This window comes from Doryrhamphus excisus, linkage group LG7 (genome assembly GCF_037039965.1).
Source record: "Doryrhamphus excisus strain RoL-2023G ecotype Guam linkage group LG7, RoL_Dexc_Guam_v1.1, whole genome shotgun sequence".
NCBI lineage: Eukaryota > Metazoa > Chordata > Actinopteri > Syngnathiformes > Syngnathidae > Doryrhamphus > Doryrhamphus excisus.
The window spans coordinates 18,842,165-18,863,455 of record NC_136363.1 but is presented as its reverse complement, the minus strand read 5'-3'; the positions used below and the strand labels follow the sequence as shown (position 1 = coordinate 18,863,455).

General features: G+C 42.6%; 1 protein-coding gene across 3 annotated transcripts in view; it reads left to right on the top strand.

Annotated features, from left to right (window-relative positions):
- The window catches only part of LOC131108577 (receptor-type tyrosine-protein phosphatase mu-like), a 44,966-nt gene that overhangs the window by 1,125 nt on the left and 22,550 nt on the right, over positions 1-21,291 (top strand). For all 3 annotated transcript variants that reach the window (XM_058059632.2, XM_078792320.1, XM_058059636.2), the window contains exons 2-9: positions 12,637-12,753; positions 15,454-15,624; positions 15,733-15,842; positions 15,988-16,066; positions 16,743-16,858; positions 17,112-17,286; positions 17,639-17,751; positions 17,857-18,037. In XM_058059632.2, the coding sequence (XP_057915615.2) occupies positions 12,637-12,753; positions 15,454-15,624; positions 15,733-15,842; positions 15,988-16,066; positions 16,743-16,858; positions 17,112-17,286; positions 17,639-17,751; positions 17,857-18,037 (1,062 nt within the window). The remainder of the gene's footprint in view (positions 1-12,636; positions 12,754-15,453; positions 15,625-15,732; positions 15,843-15,987; positions 16,067-16,742; positions 16,859-17,111; positions 17,287-17,638; positions 17,752-17,856; positions 18,038-21,291) is intronic.

Below are 21,291 nucleotides of genomic sequence, written 5' to 3'. Positions count from 1 at the left end.
ATAACTTCAATCAATTAATTAGGGTTTAGTTGGCATTTGACAATAAATGAAGCTGTGTGTGTGTCGTAGTGTGTTTATTTATACGTTTGCGAGAGGGAAGCAGCCGAGAATGAAATGAAAGTGTCCATAGTCCAAGATGGCCGCCATGCTCTAATAATTGTGTTGATGTAGCGATACTAATGATATCGTCTGCTTGGTTTTGGGATGCAGCTGTCTAAGCAAAGGCTAGGCTAATGTGCTCTATTTGTTGTGAAAAGCAAGGGTGGTGTCCTTCTTGTTTTGCGCTATGCTATGCTAAGCTATGCTAATGTCATACCCGCTATGATTTGACGAAAATCTTCAATACTAAGCTAGGCTAATGCCCTCCATGTAGTGTATTAAGCTTTAGTGGTGGGAAAAACTGTTTGTTTCAGTGAACCGGATCATTTTGATTCATTCAGTAAAAAGATCCGTTCATTTCGGTCAATTAGCCTGTGATCTACACCTGTGCATAGACCCGTTCAGCTGTGTCGAATCAGTCCGTTCACTTATGTTTACGTTCGTTCCGACTCAACAGCGCAACAACACGTGATGACTAGTGGTGTGTCGGTTATGAACGAACGGGTCAAAAGAATGAGTTTGTTTTTGTGAACGGAATGAACAAGGTCACCGAGTGTGTCGGTCAATCTCTCGGCCTCAGTCTTTCAGTCAGCAATTGACCAACACCGTCGGTGACCTTGTTCATTCCGTTCACAAAAAAAGAACTAGGTCTTTTGACTCGTTCGTTCATGACCGACACACCACGAGTCATCACATGTTATTTGTTCCGACTCAACAGCGCAACGTGAACATGAGTGAACGGACTGACTCGACACAGCTGAACAATTCTATACACAGGGGGAGAACACAGGCTAACGACCAATTGACCGAAATGAACGAATCTTTTTACTGAATGAACCAGAATGATCCGATTCACTGCAACCAACAGTTTTTCCCACCACTAAAGCTTAATACACTACATGGAGGGCATTAGCCTAGCTTAGCATTGAGGATATTCATCAAATCATAGAGGGTATGACATTAGCATAGCTTAGCATAGCTTAGCATAGCGTAAAACACGGAGGACATCACAAATGGAGCACATTAGCCTAGCCACTACCCTACTACTAAGCTTCTTTTATGATTAAGAACTCAATATATTCATGCTTGAATGATACTGGTGCCCGCAATGCATACAATGGTTTGTACAATGTCCTCTGTGTTTTTGAGTTTGTGCTCAGGTGAAGGGAAACGTCCTCCATGTTTTTTATGCTAAGCAAGACTAATGTCCTCCACGCTTGGCTACTGTCCATTTGTGCTAAGCTAGGCTAATCCCGCCCAAGTGGCTCCTTGATGTGATGAAGACCACTACACAACAAAGTCATGTGACATGCAAGATGGCTTCTTTTAGTGGTGTGCGATTTGAGTCTGCAGCACGATTCTTTAATATACAGCACACACACACACACACACACATACACACACACACACACACGTATACACTCCCTTGTGACCTGATGTGTCCAGGTTCGGGCTGTCGCTGATTCAGGACTTTACCTTTTCTCCTTGAGTGCATGTGTGTGTGTGTGTGTGTGTGTGTGTGTGTGTGTGTGTGTGTGTGTGTGTGTGTGTGTGTGTGCAGGTGCAGTCAGGTCAGCTCTTTGTTTTGTCTCGTCAGGATTTTAATGAAGCTCACACTCTATGTGTGTGTGTGCGTGTATATGTGTGTGTATCTGATGTTAACTACATTTAAAAGAAAACGATGGTGCACTTTTGAAGTGATTTTGGCGGAGAAGTACCACTCTCTTCTTTTTTTTTTTTTTCCGTGGCGTTCCGTGCTTAGTGTGGCGTTGCATTGCATTAAAAACACATCAACACAAAGTCTTAACAAGCCTTCATTGGCACAATGGCGGGGCGGCCTTGGCGACACTGAGCTAGCGAGTGCGGGCCCGCGGGATTAACATAGCCGCCTGGAGACGCGGCGTGCGCAACACCAGCGAGGATTAGGAGGTCGGATTTACGCTCCTTTTGTTTAACGTGGGAGATGAGATGGAAGCTGCGAAGTGTGTGTGTGTGTGTCTTGAAGGCACTTGCTGCATGTTACTGCAGTTGAATAAGCTCCGCCCCTTGTTGCTTGTAAGTGGAGTTAGGAAGACAACTTGCTGTGTGTTTCCAAACAGGAAGTGACCCTTATTTGTAAACATCACATGTGTCAATCACACTATGTGAACCGCTACATCATCAATGTTAGAAGCTCCTCCTCCTTACTGTTGCTGCCCAATCAGAAACGACTTGCATTGCACCTGAATGTCCAAGTGTCCCCGTTTCGTGTCTATATGTCCTCACGCTATGTCTCCATGACAACAGGCTGTAAGCAAATCATTTTTTTTGACATGAGATTATTAAAACAGTCAGCATGTCTTCAAAAGATTACACGTGTGTGTGTGTGTGTGTGTGTTTTAATCCCTGTTTTGAGATGTCAGTCTGATTAGTGTTGTGGCCCAAATCCCAGATCATATTCAAAGGATTATTGTTTGAAGATACGCATCTATCTATATGTGTGTGTGTGTGTGTGTTTGTGTGTGTGTGTGCGTGTGTATGAGAGAGACAGAACTAATGAGATGTGGATTAGTGTGTGTGTGTTGTCAGTATAATCTGCATGTTGTGTGTTCAGCAGGTTTGATGCTTCTTGTTTACTTGTTAAGACTTCAGCAGAGTTTGAAGGCCTGGTGACCTTTGACCCTTTTCTTGTCCCTCTTTTTTCCAACGCGCAGGAACGCATGCAGAATGAACATATTCATTCATTTTCTACCGCTTTTTTTTTGCTGGAGCCTATCCCAGCTGTTTTTGAGTGAGAGGCTGGTGGCCAGCCAATCACAGGGCACATATATGTAGACAAACAACCATTCACACTCACATTCATACCTATGGACAATTTGAAGTCGCTAATTAACCTAGCATGTTTTTTGAATGTGGGAGGGAGCCTATCCCAGCTGTCTTTGGGCGAGAGGCGGGGTACACCCTGGACTGGTGGCCAGCCAATCACAAGGCACATATAGACAAACAACCATTCACACTCACATTCATACCTATGGACAATTTGGAGTCCTTTTAAGGAGTTGTTTTTTTATATTCATTTTGGTACATGTTTGTATATTTGAGTGTGAAGTTGCTGTATGATGACTTTAGTGACTGTTATATTGTTATATATAATATTTTTATACACTATATTGTTATATACAATCACAGGGCACATATAGACAAACAACCATTCACACTCACATTCATACCTATTGACAATTTGTAGTCGCTAATTAACCTAGCATGTTTTTGGAATGTGGGAGGAAACCGGAGTACCCGGAAAAAACCCACGCATGCACGTTGGAGAACATGCAAACTACACACAGAGATGGCTGAGGGTGGAATTGAACCCTGGTCTCCTAGCTGTGATGTCTGCGCGCTAACCACTCGACCACCGTGCCGCCCTAGAATGAACATATATGAAATATAATATGATTACCGAGATTCCTATTATGATAATTATGCTAATTATTGGAAAAATGCTGCCGGCTAACGGGGTACACACGTGCACACACACACGTACACACACTGCCAGAAGCTTTTAGCTAACCAAAATTAGGACAATAGTGTGTGTGTGTGTGTGTGTGTGTACTTTTGCATTGAACATAAAAGGTCATCAAAGGTGAAAGTGTTACACACGTGACATCATCGTCATCATATTGTGTGTGTGTGTGTGTGTGACACACGAATACAGGTGAGGTGGGGGGGGGGGGCGCCGGGCGTCTAAGTGCCCCTCAGGTCTGACTCGCAGCAAGTTTGCATTAGTAGAACCCCACGGGGGAGCTCCAGGCGACACACACACACACACACACACTTTCCCAGTCCCTTTACTTCACATTCTTTCTCATCATATATCCTCACTCTGTATCTGAATGTCCTTACTGTATATCCAAATGTCCTCGCTGTGTCTCAATGTCCCCATTGTGTGTCTAAATGTCCTCGTTGTGTGTTTTTAAATGTTCTCACTGAATGTGTAAATGTCCTTGATGTGTGTTTTAAATGTGCTCACTATGTCTGAATGGCTTTACCGTGTGTGTGTGTGTGTGCAGGTGTTCTCATAAATGTCTTTACCATGTGTCCTCCCTATGTCTGACTGTGCCCGAATGTCCTCGGTGTGTCATAAGGACTTAGTTGTATGACTAAAGTGTCCTCACTGTGTGTTGAAACGTCCCTCTTTTGTCTTCATTGCATTTCTAAATGATCTCCCGTGTTTCAAAATATCGTCCCCCTGTGATTTTTGTCCTCGCTTTATGTCTGACTGGTTACCTTAGTAGGGGTGTGTATTGGCAAGATCATGTGTATTAGAATCATTCTGAAAAATAGTGTAGCGTGCATTTGAAACCAGAGTGGAAATCGACTGAAACCTGTTTAAAACAAACAAACAAAACAATTCATAATATTTTGAAATGTGTCTAACATTTTGAATGAATCCAATTTGGAAGTGACTGGGAACCAAAGGAACCAAAATAAAAGTGTAATATAATGGGAGTTAGTCTTTTTTTCCCAAAATGTACCAGGAGTGTTTTTTCCAAAATAAAAGCGTATGTGTAAGGAATAGTTTTCAAAATAAAAATGGATGAAATATTAATTCAAAAATAATAACGATAACGGGTGTGTTTTCCAAAATAAAAGCAAACGTAACAAGAATATTTTTTCAAAATAAAAGTGTAATATAACGGGAGTGTTTTCAAAATAAAGGCAATAATGTTTTTTTCAGAATAAAAGTTAATCCAACACTGTTTTTCAAAATAAAAGCTGGATGTAATATTATTAATTAATTATTATTAATTTAAAAAAATGTTTTCAAACTAAAAGCTAACATAACAAGAATGTTTTCCCAAATAAAAGTATAAAAAAACAGGAATTTCTTTTTCAAAATGAAAACAAAATGTAACAGTTAGCAGTGTGTTTTTTTGAATAAAGTTTTGTCAATTTCTGCACACCCTACTTTTGTGTAGAAATCCAAAATGTGTCCACAAAATGTGTGAGGACGTTTCACTCGTGTTTTAAATTAAAATCAGAAATGAACCTTTGCCGTGTCTGTACTTGAATAAATACCATATACAGTGTATTATAAATGCCTAAAAATATCAATATCATACTTTCTAATATGGATACAGTATTGTTGAACGAAGTATCGGGCTATATTGCGGCTGTTTGTCCACACTTTGTCTAAATGTCCTCACTGTGTGTGTGTTTCATTGATGTCAGCGTGAAAGCCGTGGGTGTGTGTCCTGTGGGTGAAGACCTTTCCGTCCACCGTCAGAATGAATGTCGTCCCTCTTGGAGGTGACCTTCTCTATGTCGGGACCGAGGGAGGGACGACAGAGGGGGTGATTTGGATTGTTTGGTCCATTTTCAGCAAAACAAACGTTCACTGTATGATTTGTTGTAACAAGCACTCAATCAATCAGTGTGGAAGTGGTCATTTCAATAACGAATAAATATGACTTTCATTTTCACGGGGGGGTGTCCACGCAGTCAGGTCGGCGCCGTGCTTGTGAGCGTGCGCGTCAGGGATTAATAGAATTGAAGATTTTCTTTTCATTCCTCGCCTGCCTTCTTATCTTTAATCTGACATCTTTTTGCCTTTATGATATCGTCTAATCCCCCTCTGCTCTGCACTGTGTGTGTGTGTGTGTGTGAGGGGGGGTTAATTCAGGATTACTTTCATTTTGAATTAAAAGTGACCCTGCTCATAACTGTCTGTGTGGTAACCATGGCGACGTAGATCATGTGATTACATGGCGCCGCATGTTTAGTCGCAATGTTGGGAATTTAAGAATGAGAACCGAAGAGGAGTAAGTTTATCGGGTGTTACGTTTTATGGTTCCGCACACGCTCCCCTAAATTCATTAAAAACGTAATTTTGGTCTGTAAACACAAGACTCGTCGGAATTAGTTCCAGCGTGAATATGTGCGGTGTACAGAAGAAGAAGAATCCAGCGTGTGCCTCATGCCGAGTGGAAGAATACACGATATGCCTGAATAACATTTAACTTTTTACACTTCATTATTATATCCCATAATATTGGTGCTCATTGCCAACATTAAGGATGAAGATTATTGAACGCTCATGGGGTTGCTTAATACTTTTTATTTATTATTTATTATTGGTATATACTATTTATTTATTTGAAATAATTTAATTAATATTAAATCATTTTTTAATTATTTATCATTATTAATATTTATAAATTTAAAAATTAATTACAATTATTAATATTTTATTATATTTAATAATTCTACACAGGTCGGGGATTCTGTGCGCTATTACAAAGAAGAGAAGAGCCTGGGATAAAACCAAACCAATGTACTGGACTGTGTTGAAATGGGTGTAAAATGTGAGAAATAATAGTAAGGAAGTGTCTGGAAACCAAAACAATCATTGATACCAGAGTGAAAACTGACTGAAACCAGTTTAAAAAGTACAAAAATCCAAATCAAAACAGGAAGAAACACAGACTGGAAACCAAAGGAATCAGATTGGAGTCATTCCCCTAATGCAGAACCAGTTTAAAATCTGTATCCAATTGCGAGTGAAAACAAGTGAGGAAGTGACTGGGAACCAAAGGAACTAGATTGGAATCGTTCTGAAAACCAGTGTAACGTGCATTTGAAAACAGAGTGGAAATCGACTGAAACCTGTTTAAAACAAACAATACAATTCAGAATAGTTTGAAATGTGTCTAACATTTTGGATGAATCCAATTCGCAAGTGACTTGGAACCAAATTAGAATAATTCAGAAAACCAGTGTAGCATGCATTTGAAACCAGAGCGGAAATCGACTGAAACCTGTGTAAAACAAACAAACAAAACAATTCAGAATAGTCTGAAATGAGTCTAACATTTTGGATGAATCCAGTTAGGAAGTATCTGGGAACCAAAGAAACCAGATTGAAATCATTCTGAAAACCAGTGTCACATGCATTTGAAATCAGAGTGGAAATCGACTGAAACCTGTGTAAAACAAACAAACAAAACAATTCAGAATAGTTTGAAATGTGTCTAACATTTTGGATGAATCCAATTAGGAAGTGACTGGGAACCAAAGGAACCAGATTGAAATCAATATGAAAACCAGTGTAAAGTGCATATAAAACCAGAGTGGAAATCCACTGAAACCTGTTTAAAACAAACAAACAAAAGAATTCTGAATAGTTTGAAATGAGTCTAACAATTTGAATGAATCCAAATCGGAAAGGACTTGGAACCAGATTAGAATAATTCTGAAAACCAGTGTAACATGCATTTGAAACCAGAGTGGAAATCGACTGAAACCTCTTTAAAAACAAGTTCAGATTAGTTTGAAATGTGTCTAACATTTTGGATGAATCCAATTAGGAAGTGACTGGGAACCAAAGAAACCAGATTGAAATCATTCTGAAAACCAGTGTCACATGCATTTGAAGCCAGAGTGGAAATCGACTGAAACCTGTTTAAAAAAACAAGTTCAGAATAGTTTGAAATGAGTCTAACATTTTGGATGAATCTATTTAGGAAGTGACTGGGAACCAAAGAAACCAGATTGAAATCATTCTGAAACCAGTGTCACATGCATTTGAAACCAGAGTGGAAATCGACTGAAACCTGTTTAAAAAAACAAGTTCTGAATAGTTTGAAATGAGTCTAACATTTTGGATGAATCTATTTAGGAAGTGACTGGGAACCAAAGGAACCAGATTGAAATAATTCTGAAACCAGTGTCACATGCATTTGAAACCAGAGTGGAAATCGACTGAAACCTGTTTAAAAAAACAAGTTCTGAATAGTTTGAAATTAGTCTAACATTTTGGATGAATCTATTTAGGAAGTGACTGGGAACCAAAGAAACCAGATTGAAATAATTCTGAAACCAGTGTCACATGCATTTGAAACCAGAGTGGAAATCGACTGAAACCTGTTTAAAAAAACAAGTTCTGAATAGTTTGAAATGAGTCTAACATTTTGGATGAATCTAGTTAGGAAGTGACTGGGAACCAAAGGAACCAGATTGAAATAATTCTGAAACCAGTGTCACATGCATTTGAAACCAGAGTGGAAATCGACTGAAACCTGTTTAAAAAAACAAGTTCAGAATAGTTTGAAATGAGTCTAACATTTTGGATGAATCTAGTTAGGAAGTGACTGGGAACCAGATTGAAATAATTCTGAAACCAGTGTCACATGCATTTGAAACCAGAGTGGAAATCGACTGAAACCTGTTTAAAAAAACAAGTTCAGAATAGTTTGAAATGAGTCTAACATTTTGGATGAATCCAGTTGTGACTGGGAACCAAAGGAACCAGATTGAAACCATTGTTGAGACCAGAGTGAAACCAGTTTGAACCCAGTGTGTACAAATGGGAGTCGGCGTGGCAGCCAAAGAAGCTTCTTGTATACTCCATTAGCGACGACAATGGATGCTACGCTGCTAGCCCCCCTTGAAAGGTTTTTCATCACTTCCATGACATTTTCCTCCAATACAATTTGGAGGCTTTTCCTTGGCCGTTTGTCAATGTAAGTACTTGTTGTGTTGTTGTTGTCGTGTTGTCATAGTTGCTCAAGTGTTACTGCTGAGACTTTCAGGAATGTTGTACTTGCTACAAGTTTACCCCCCCAACCCCCTCTCCCCACTTTTCCCAGCAGTGTGTTTTCATCTGCAGACATGTTGTGTCCTGCACTGCTGTGCACCCCCCGCCCACCTCAGACACCCCCCTCCTCCTCATCCTCCTCATCCTCCTTCTCCTCGCCAGGAGGAGTTACAGCCCAGAGGGAGGAAGAGGAAAATGAGGAGGGGTAGATAATCTGTGTGTGTGTTACAGGCTAATTATTAGTAATTAGCATATTATTGTGATAGCGTCATATAGACGCCTGAAGTGCGGCACACACACACACACACACACACATACACATACACACATACACACACACACATACTCAAAGGCGCTTGGTTGACTGCTGCATTATTCATATTTAGCCTGAGGGAAGTTAGCTTTGCTGTGCTAACGCTAAAGCTGTTAGCAGCCAGTTCCTTTTGCTGCACATAAATAAATACTCCGCTCATGCTCACAAATATAGTTTGAAAGAGGAGAGGAGTGTGTGGTGTGTGTGTGTGTGTGTGTTGGGTGTAGTCATTTGGTTTCATGCTGTCTCTAATCATACCCTCTTTTTATATTTATACCTCAATATGCTCTCAATATGTCAACCATCTCTTTTTCCATACATTTGTGCACAATTCCTCCACATAGTAAACTGCGGCCATATTGTTTGTGTATGCCCTCCTTATGTGTGTGTGTGTGTGTGTGTGATTAGAGGTGACAGTGGACACACAATGACAGACAGCAGTGGTGGCATTTAACTGGTGACATATACACACACACACATACATACACACAGCGAGGTGCCCCAGGGCATGCTGGGAGCTGTCGTGTCAATGTGGCGGCCTGTCCTGTCTCGTCCAATCACCTAGCAGGGTTTTGCTTTAGCACAACATGCTAACGGATAACTGTGAGGCTAGTGGCTATTAGCAGACACACACATACACTGTCTGACACCGGATAATAACACACATTAGACAAGCCTGGTTTCACACTGCTAATTAGTGTGTGTGTGTGTGTGTGAGTGTGTGTGTGAGAGAGAGATGGACAGACAAAGACAGGAAGGAAAAGTCCGTTTCCTGAAGAGAAGTTTGACGCACAGAAACAAACTCTTCCTGCTTCCTTCTTTGCCTCCTTCTGTCTTCTGCCTGTGTGTGACCTTTGACCCCCTGACCTTTTATCCTGTGCTGTTTTAGTGCTCCAGGTGGCATTTTGTTTTCATGTATCGATTTGTCTGCTGTGATCCCGCCCACTAGTTGTCGACACACTACAGTGAGTGTTGTTTGTGTGTTTTTTTTTTTTCCCCTCTGGATACGCGCACATCGGTCTCCATGGCAACATAAAGGTCCAAGATGACCACCTGCATGCAGACTTCACATGAACAAAGTCAACACACACAAACGCATTGCCTGTGAAGTTAGACTAATATATGCGTGTGCTGATATTCCTACAGTTTGCACCTACACATATCTTACATACAGGTGATGCTATGTGTGAAACAGGTGATGATATCGGTGTTGGACATGATACAGGTGATGCTAAGTGTGTACTAGTTGATGATATCGGTGTTAGACATGATACAGGTGATGTTATGTGCGAGACAGTTGATAATATCGGTGTTAGACATGATACAGGTGATATGTGTGAAAGAATTGATGACATTGGTGTTAGAAATGATACATGTGATATGTGCAAGACAGTTGATGATATTGGTGTTAGACATGATGCAGGTGATATTATGCATGAAAGGGTTGATGATATCGGTGTTAGACATGATACAGGTGACATGCGTGAAAGGGTTGATGATATCGGTGTTAGACATGATACAGGTGACATGCGTGAAAGGGTTGATGATATCGGTCTTAGACATGACACAGGTGATATCGGTGCCAGACATGATACAGGTGATGTTATGTGTGAAAGAATTGATGATATTGGTGCTATACATGATACAGGTGAAGTTATGTGTTAAAGAGCTGATAATATCAGTGTTAGATATGATACAAGTGATGTTATGTGCAAAACGGTTGATGATATTGGTGTTAGACATGATACAGGTGATGTTATGCATAAAAGGGTTGATGATATCGGTGTTAGACATGATACAGGTGATATTATGCATGAAAGGGTTGATGATATCGGTGTTAGACATGATACAGGTGATGTCATGTGTGGAAAGGGTTGATGATATTGGTGTTATACATGATACAGGTGATGTTATGTGTGAAACAGTTGATGATATTGGTGATAGACATGATACAGGTGATATGTGCAAGACAGTTATTAATATCGGTGTTAGAAATGATACAGGTGATATGTGCAAAAGAGTTGATGATATCAGTATTAGATATGATACAAGTGATGTTATGTGCGAAACGGTTGATGATATCGGTGTTAGACATGATACAGTTGATGTTATGTACAAAACAGTTGATGATATCGGTGTTAGACATGATACAGGTGATATGTGTGAAACAGTTGATGATATCGTGTTAGACATGATACGGGTGATATTATGTCTGAAGCAGTCAATGATATCGGTGTTAGACATGATACAGGTGATATTATGTCTGACACAGTCAATGATATCAGTGTTAGACATGATATGGGTGATATGTGCAAAACAGTTGATGATATCGGTGTTAGACATGATATAGGGGATGTTATGTGTGAAAGAGTTGATGATATCGGTGTTAGACATGATACAGGTGATGTTGTGTGCGAAACAGTTGATGATATCGGTGTTAGACACGATACAGGTGATGTTGTGTGCGAAACAGTTGATGATATCGGTGTTAGACATGATACAGGTAATGTTGCATGACAGTACGATGTTTGTGAAGTTGATGTTAGATCTGAAAACAAATTTACTTCCTCATCAGGGGTGGCGGCCTAAGATTCTGGCCTTCGATGGTTACCATGGAGACACTCGTTTTTTTTTTTTAAGACATCCGCACTTAATGAACAGTAAATAACATCAAAGGACGATTGGAGAAGTCACGTGACCGCGGTGGCTACAGATCGATATTTGTCCGATCAATAAATCAAGCTGATTGTGCATCGATTAGAGCGCCTCCATCAAGTCTCGAACATGAGCGTTAGAAATTTTCAGTCACCTGTTTATTGACCAGCTGACTGAAAACAATCAATGGCTGGCCATGATGATGAAATGTCTCTCCTTTACACACACACACACACACACACATACACACACACAAAGAGAACAAAATGTGCGTCCTCAGGGTGTGTTTCTGCTCCCTGTCATCACTCTGCCAACACACATGTAGCAGCATGGAATGGTATGTGACATGGACGTCCCTCCCAGAGCTAAGGGGGGGGTGGGGGGGGTCTTGCTTTCATTTCCTGTCTGCTCTTAAACACTCTTTTTGTTTTTGATGAAACCACATGCAAAGTGAGGGGCATTTGGACATACTGCTAACAAAGGTCGCGTGGTGGCACAGGAAGTAGAGCTGGTGGTCCAGTAACCGTAGGGTTGGCAGCGTCCCAGTCACTGCTGGGCAAGCACCTTGCCTCCAGGGATGCCCGCACACATGTACGTTCAGCTTCACTGACCTAAGACCCCAGGGCGCCACACGCCACTGCTCCTCACAGTATGGGTTAAAATGTCCCTTCCCAAAAATAGCTAGCATATGCTAACAGTTCATTCATTTTCTACTGCTGTTTCCTCACAAGGGTCATGGGGGGGGGGGGGTGCTGGAGCCTATCCCAGCTGTCTTTGGGCGAGAGGCGGGGTACACCCTGGACTGGTCGCCAGCCAGCCAATCACAGGGCACATATAGACAAACAACCATTCACACTCACATTCATACCTATGGACAATTTGGAGTCGCTAATTAACCTAGCATGTTTTTGGAATGTGGGAGGAAACCGGGAGTATGTTAACAGTTATTTTTATAAATTTGCTCTAAAACACGGTCTTACTATCTGTTTTTCAGCGTGTCTTTTCGGTCACGGTCCGGACTGCAGTCTGGTCCAGTCAAAAGAAGACGACTTGGACTGGGAGCAAGGAGACCCTCAGGACAAAGCGGCGGGGGAGCCTTGGTTCCCTTCAGGTACCTTCCTTTGTCACAATTTATTTATTTATATAATTTATTATTTTACTCACAAATATACATTTATGATCACTTTTCATTATTAAAAATGTAATTTAATGATACATACACACACACACACAAGCTTTTGTGTTACTGGGATTTAAAGCAGACACAGTGTAAGCTTTTTTGTTGTCTTGACTTTGCACTTGAATGCAGCACCAAAGACAATCTGCAGCTTTTCTTATCTTGCCACACTTTCTCCCCTGACTTATGGACGGACACTTCACACTCCGCTGCACACTTAAGTGTGTGTACGGGTGTGATTGTGTGTGTGTGTGTGTGTGTGTGTGTATGGGGCGAGAGAGCGAGAGACGCCGTTTGTCACATGCTCACCGAGGTTACACTGCTGACGAATGAGAATGCAGCGCTCTTAAATCAGGCAGCCAATCACGTAAGAGACAATGTGAGCGAGGACACACAGAGTGGACGTGCTTACTGTCCTACTTCAACTGATTTATTGGGGAGGGGGGGGGTCTCGCCTTTCTTCTCGTTCATACCTGTATGTGTGTGTGTGACTAATTGCAACCAATGGATGCAATCAAAAAAGCACTACTTTTCTGCTTCCTGTCTTTACGAGTCGTCTTTAAAGTAGCTGCCGACACCTTACACACAACGCGTGTAGCTAGTTTGTGTAGCATGTAGCATGCTCCTCTATTGCCAATTGACCCATGTGATCAATCTTCTTAAATGGACACTTTTTAAATGGAAGTTCTGCATGTGTTTTACGACCACGAGATTGGCGACTGTAACTCTTTGTTTTTTAGGGCGGGGGGTTGGGGGGTTGTGGGGGTTATTCTCTAGCTCCTCCGAGCTCACGCACACACACACACAAACACACACACACACGCCTGCATGTGTGTCGTTTAATGTTCTTATAAATGGTACAAGTTCAATCTATTCCGAAGCACGTTGCAGTGCCTCTTTGCTGTCAGTGTGAACAACAGTCATCTCCTGTAATGCCCTTTGTGAACACACACACACACAAACACACACACATACACACACAGAGGTTTTGGACTGCTTAGTTTGTTGTGAAATAAATGTGTGTTAATTATTGTAACCATCAAATATATACGTTGTGTTAATTCATTCAATGGCGACAAAATTAAATGCTAATAAGCTTTATTTGAATTGACCACGTTGACATTTTGAATTGCCGTGGCAACCGCAATGTTACTCAGTCAGTCACGCTGCTGTGCCTGCTCATTGATTTACTCCACTGTGTGTGTGTGTGTGTGTGTGTCTCTGCTGAGTTCAGGGTATATTAATATTTCTAATAGGAGCGTTATCAGCTCACTGCCAGATGTACACAAAACACACACACACACATGCTGAGGCTTGAAGGCAAACCCCCCTAAATGCACTCGTGCACGCACACACACACACACACACACACTCAGTGGCTGTGAATGTTTGATATTCCCATAATGCTTTTGTGCGTCAAAGAGACCTGGAGGTCAGAATAACTTTTTTGTGTGTTTACTGCACACACACACACACACACACAGGTAAACAACAGTTTAAACGTAAACAAGATTGATTTTTCATCTGTTTGCCACCTGAAAATGTGTGTGTGTGTGTGTGTGTGTGTGCGTGTGTCAGGGTTAATGAGTGTTTATCAGCATGTCGGCATGCACACACCCTTTTGAATACACATGTGAGTGGTGCCAATGAAGTCGGTACTGGTTGGGAGTGCAGCAGCATCCAGCCAATCAGACACAAGCTCATGCCCGCTGCTTTTGCTTGATATTCAATGGGCATTATTTAAATTCAATGAAATTGAAATGGGGCGGCATGGCGGACTAGTGGTTAGCGCGCAGACCTCACAGGTAGGAGACCAGGGTTCAATTCCACCCTCGGTCATCTCTGTGTGGAGTTTGCATGTTCTCCCCGTGCATGCGTGGGTTTTCTGCCACATTCCAAAAACATGCTAGGTTAATTGGTGACTCCAAATTGTCCATAGTTATAAAGTGAAGTGAGTGTGAATGGTTGTTTGTCTATTTGTGCCCTGTGATTGGCTGGCGACCAGTCCAGGGTGTACCCCACCTCTCGCCCAAAGACAGCTGGGATAGGCTCCAGCACCCCCGCGACCCTCGTGAGGAAAAAGCGGTAGAAAATGAATGATGTTGCTACATGCTAGCTGTCAATCATTTGATTCATCTTCTTCTTAATAATGTTGCCAACTTGCTATGTGCATGTACATTAGTAGAACAACGGCGTGAACGGAGTGAGCCCTTTTGTCAATCATACAGTCTCTTTGTCCCAGTGGGCAGAGGCGGGGCTGGTAGCATATACACAAAGAGTGCAGTAGAATATATTGTCATACTTTTTTTTTGGTATTTTTTCCATTGTACTTTTCTTAAAAGTAATGTTAAAACCCCCAAATTGTCAGTGATTTACGGACAGTTTGGTGATGGCGGCCATGTTTTTCAACCTGTCTTCATATTTTACAGACATGTGCTAGTCAGCCCCCTACGGATAAACACCCTAAAGTTACAATGGGTGTTTTATAGGGAATATTGAACTGTGTGAGAACTTTCAAGCCGACTTTAATGACAGTGTTACTGTATGGTGAATAAAATACTAAAAAAAATACTATAAAAAAACTTCCTCAGCTTCCACCCGCTCGCTTGTCGGTGACTCACTTTCTTCGTGCAGGCTCCTCCCCCTTCCTATACGTAAACACGACGGGTCGCTACAGCGGTCAGCGGGCCCACCTGCTGCTCCCGCAGCTCAAGGAGAATGACACCCACTGCATCAACTTCATGTTCTATCAAGCGGCGGAGCACGACGGAGCCACGGCCGCCACGCTCAACGTCTACGTCAAAGGTACCCGCAAATTGGGGTTGGCAGCGAGGTCTCCGTGGTGAGGCGGCGCTCATGTCATGTAAAGGGGAGGAGCCATTACAAGTACTAAGATTTGTATGTTTGCTACAGAGAACAGCAGTCCTCTGGGTGTTCCTGTCTTTAACTCGTCTGGCCCCGCCCAACACACCTGGAGAGGGGTGGAGCTTGCTGTATCCACCTTTTGGCCAAATTACTACCAGGTAAAAAAAAATACACACACAGGAAATAAACACACAAAAATACAGGAAGTATATGTTTGTTGCCGTGGTGATGAACTGTTTTACATCCCTCACTTACCTCTGCTGTTGATGCTAAGGCGACAAACTGTATTGATTGACGAATCAGGTGGTGTTTGAGGCAGTCAGCAGCGGGCACAGAGGGGGTGTGGCCATCAGAGACATCACACTGCAGGGACACCAGTGCAGTAAGTACACACACTAGACCCCCTCCCCGTCGCTTGATTGGATAACAACGTTATCTCTCGCATCAAAGAATTAAGGTCACCGCGTGTGTGAAGACAGGGGAGTTCATTAACATGTAAATTGATTAGCATGGGCTTTGATGCTCTCATTCCAAATTCTACTTTACCGTAAGTCAACACAAACACACACACACGTACACACAAAAAGATTGATATCAGTCAGTCTGGTGCTTCTCAAATAGTGGGGGGGACATCCCTGTGGAGGGGGAGGGGGGAGTAACCTTAACTTGAGTAACCTTAACTTGAGTAACCTTAACTTGGAAATAGTTTTAAAGGGGACCTGTTATGTTCATTTTTCAGCCCTTTGTATTGAATTGTGGACTCCTATAGAGCAGCTACACACAATAACCAGCATACAAAGCTTTATAGTTCTTCCAGAATCTGCACCTATTCAGGTGACATTTCTGTGACATCACAGATGGGGCGTTTTGAGCCTTCAGGGCTCACTTCCAAATGCGCAAACCTTATTATCTGAAACTTTGGCATCGTTTAAAACGATAATAGGTCCCCTTTCCATTGCTGCATATGTTATCTCTACTCATTGGATAATCATATATACGTAAATATAAATATTACCAGGTACTCAATTGGCCTTTGTCCTGTCTGTGTGTGTCCCAAGTGAGCACACCTCACTTCCTGCACATCAAAGGCGTTGAGGTGAACGCGGGGCAGACGGCCATGTTTGCGTGTACCGTCAACGGACGTCCCCAGAGCAACGTGCAACTCTTCCTGCAGGTATGCATCACGTATCGGTTAGCGTAGTAAAGGTCCAAGATGGGCATCATTCAAAACGGCTAACATTCTTAAAATGTGGTAATGGTAATGGTTTACCATCTGGTACTTTTACAATCAGTAACTGTTATTTGTTCACTTCCTGCTTTCTTAATATAGTTTAAGGGTTTTTTATTTATTTATTTATTATTTTTTATATGGCCCCCTGAATGATTTAGCCAAAGAGCTATCACCATCAGTGTTCTCTTCTTGTCAGGGTATGAACGGTCGTCAAGCCGTGGTCAAAGAAACCAAGCCGGTCAACTCGCGGCGTTACGTGGCCACCTTTGACGTGGACAACACCACCAAAGGCGACTCTGGACGATATCGATGCATCGGCCAGTCGGATCGTGGCGTGGGCGTCTCCTCCTATGCTGACCTCACTGTCAAACGTAAGCCTTGTTGTTGTTTGTATTGAATGGAACTTTATCAAAGCTTGTTTATGTCTATGAAGAGTGATCACTCCCTATAATGAAAGCTCTGTGATATCTGCAAACACACACGCAGGTGAATATGAGACACACACGTATTGTGCAAGTGTGTGTGTGTGTGTGAAGTGGGTCAGGAGGAAGTAGAGCAGCACCACCGGGGATTGTGGGTAATAAATTCCAGGTCTGCCGTGACTCGCCGAAGGTCACGAATATTAATTAACTCGTTAACTCCTTCCTTTCCTTGTTAAGAGAGTTCAGAGTGTGTGTGTCTGTGTGTGGGGAGGGACTCATCCTGGTTGTTTTTGTCCCTCAGAGCCGCCTGTCCCCATCGCCCCCCCTCAACTAACAGCAGTAGGTGCCACCTACCTGTGGATACAACTCAACGCCAACTCCATCAACGGAGACGGTCCGATTATAGAGAGAGAGGTAAGTGGATGAGTCCAGAACTTTCCCAGCACTGTTTGAACTTGGAATACGTCTAAAATTTTAAAGCGACCCTATTGGCTGAGGAATGTGTGAATGTCTTCTAAGGTGGAATACCGCACCATGTCGGGCATGTTGATTGACACCACACCTGTGGATAAGCCCACCCACAAGATAGGACACCTGGACCCCGACACTGAGTACGAGATCAGCGTTCTGCTCACCAGACCCTTGGAGGGAGGGACAGGGAACCCTGGGCCGCCTCTGAGGGCTCGGACAAAGTGCGCAGGTAAGCTTGCTGTGGACCAATCAGAGAGCAGGAAGTACACCCCTCACATTTTCGGAACCATTGTATATCTATTCAAGGGATAATATTCATCGTGGGGGTTGCTGGAGCCTATCCCAGCTGTCTTGGGGCGAGAGAGGTGGGGTACACCCTGGACTGGTCGCCAGCCAATCACAGGGCACATATAGACAAACAACCATTCACACTCACATTCATACCTATGGACAATTTGGAGTCGCTAATTAACCTAGCATGTTTTTGGAATGTGGGAGGAAACCGGAGTACCCGGAGAAAACCCATGCATGCACGGGGAGAACATACAAACTCCACACAGAGGTGGAATTGAACTCGGGTCTCCTAGCTGTGAGGCCTGCGTACTAACCACTCAATCGCCGTGCAGCCTGTGGAATATTTTCATTCATTCATTGATTTTCTACCGCTTATCCTCAAGAGGGTCGTGGGGGTGCTGGAGCCTATCCCAGCTGTCTTTGGGCGAGAGAGGCGGGGTACACCCTGGACTGGTCGCCAGCCAATCACAGGGCACATATAGACAAACAACCATTCACACTGGAGTCGCTAATTAACCTAGCATGTTTTTGGAATGTGGGAGGAAACCGGAATACCCGGAGAAAACCCACGCATGCACGGGGAGAACATGCAAACTCCACACAGAGATGGCCGGGGGTGGAATTGAACTTGGGTCTCCTAGCTGTGAGGTCTGCGCGCTAACCACTCATCCGCCATGCAGCCCCAGAGATATTATAGAAAAGAAACTTGGGTATAACTATGAATACATATTTTTCTTGTAACCGCAGCTCCCCTGTGTTGGCAGCACTCATTTACATTTATAATATTGTCCCTTGAGAAGCTATACTGTCATAACACTGGTTGCTTGAAATGTGTGGGCCGTCCTCCCTTTTGCCTGATACCGTGTATTAGCATGCCGCGCTAGTCTTTGTTGGCCGATGCTGAGATCGTCACATTAAGCATGCTTTAGTCGCAAGTTAGCAGAGCTCATCAGGTGGCTAATGGTTAGCGATGAGGTCATTAAAACTGTGAGGCAGATGAGGCTTTGTTAGCGCTGTGCTCATTAGCCGCAAATGGCAGCAGTGTACACATCAGCATGTATGTGTGTGTGTAAAAAAAACAACAATTAACAGCTAATTATCGACCTGTGCCAGTGTTGTTAATGATCGTTTTAAACACCATTCTTTTAGTTATTTATTTATTTATGAAAATGTCGAATCGTGAAACGGTGTCAGGCTGGAACACACACACACAGGTCACAGCGGAGAACGTTGTCAAGTTCTGATGGTTCTAGATGAAAGAACATCTGTCACCACGTTGGTTGCTCCTCTTGTAAGCTCCGCCCCTCAGGACCGTCTGCAGCCGTAAACAAACTCCCCATTGGGAGCCAACGCAGGAAACCCAAAAGATACAACTGAAAGATGTGTGCGTGTGTGTGAGACAACCGGTGTGTCACCATCCCACACACACACACACACTCACTCACACACACACACACTCAGCGTGATGATTTACGCTCTGATAACACTCGTCTGTCATCAAGTCACTTTTATTTATTCATTTACTGCAGATGAATTATACAGTTTGTGTGTGTTAAATAATAAATTAGCGTGTCCATCAAACAAGCTTTGTGACTTAGAGCCCAGGGAGGCGACTCAGTGTGACGCCACGTAAACACTCGCATAAACTTCTTCTTTTGTAATAATTGATACAAAAAAAAAAAACATTTCTCATTGCCAGAAATAACTAACAAAGTTGACTTTTTCATACAATTGCTTGGAGTGTGGGGCGACACGGTGGTCTAGTGGTTAGCGTGCAGACCTCACAGCTAGGAGACCAGGGTTCAATTCCACCCTCAACCATCTCTGTGTGGCGTTTGCATGTGGGTTTTCTCCGGGTACTCCGGTTTCCTCCCACATTCCAAAAACATTGGCGACTTCAAATTGTCCATAGGTATGAATGTGAGTGTGAATGGTTGTTTGTCTATATGTGCCCTGTGATTGGCTGGCGACCAGTCCAGGGTGTACCCCGCCTCTCGCTTGAAGACAGCTGGGATAGGCTCCAGCACCCCTCTGCGACCCTTGTGAGGAAAAAAAATGCTTGTTAGGTGTTAGACGGTGTTAGACGACGTATTTCCTGTTAAAACAGGAAGTTTAAGATTTAAATCAAATAAATTGGCATGATATTATATTTGTTTTATTTGTGATATTACCATGTCACTAATATAATCATTATGATTTAGAAAAATGTACAATGATATATAAGCGGTGGAGTATTTTCAAAATAAAATATTTCAACCGTTTTGAGAATAAAAATCCGAATCGTCCAGGCAACACACACACACACACACTGAAAATGTCACATGCGTGTGTTAACATCCATTAAAGTGTGCGCGCCGTTTGTCTGTGCTTTCGTATCAATATTTCACTTTCATTCTTTTTTGCACTTCACATTTTCACGCTCGACTCGTCCAGCAAACATTCCAAAGCTTTTTAGACCTTTTACATCTCGATCTCTATTTTTATTTGTATCATTGCGCCTCCATCAATTGGAGTCATATGTATGTATGTATGTGTGTGTGTGTGTGTGTGTGTGTGTGTGTGTCCGCATGGACTTTTAGGATATTCCATCTCTTTCTATTTGGAAGGCGTTTGTTTGAGTGACATGTTCACGGAGGTCATCCATCACTTGTGCGGCTCCTCCTCCTCATCATCGGCTTCATCGCCGCGTCTAGCTCAGATCAAATCTGCTGTAAATGAAAAATTAAACCTCCTCCTCCTCCTTTTCCTCGAGGAGTCACCTTCAAACAGCCGACGACGTGGCTTCCTCTTCTTGGAAGCAGACAATATAAATGTAAACCTTTATTATCTTTAAATGACAAAAATAATGTATTGCACGGATTTGAGCAAATAGTCGCAAATATTGTTTAAAAAATTTCAAAAATGCTTAAATGTATGGGATGAAATTTCGACTACAAAATTTCTCCTTCACTAAACCTGGGACGAGAATAAATTAAGTAATTTTCATTTTCTACCGCTTATCCTCACGAGGGTCGCGGGGGGTGCTGGAGCCTATCCCAGCTGTCTTCGGGCGAGAGGCGGGGTACACCCTGGACTGGTGGCCAGCCAATTCCAGGGCTCATATAGACAAACAACCATTCACACTCACATTCATACCTATGGACAATTTGGAGTCGCTAATTAACCTAGCATGTTTTTGGAATGTGGGAG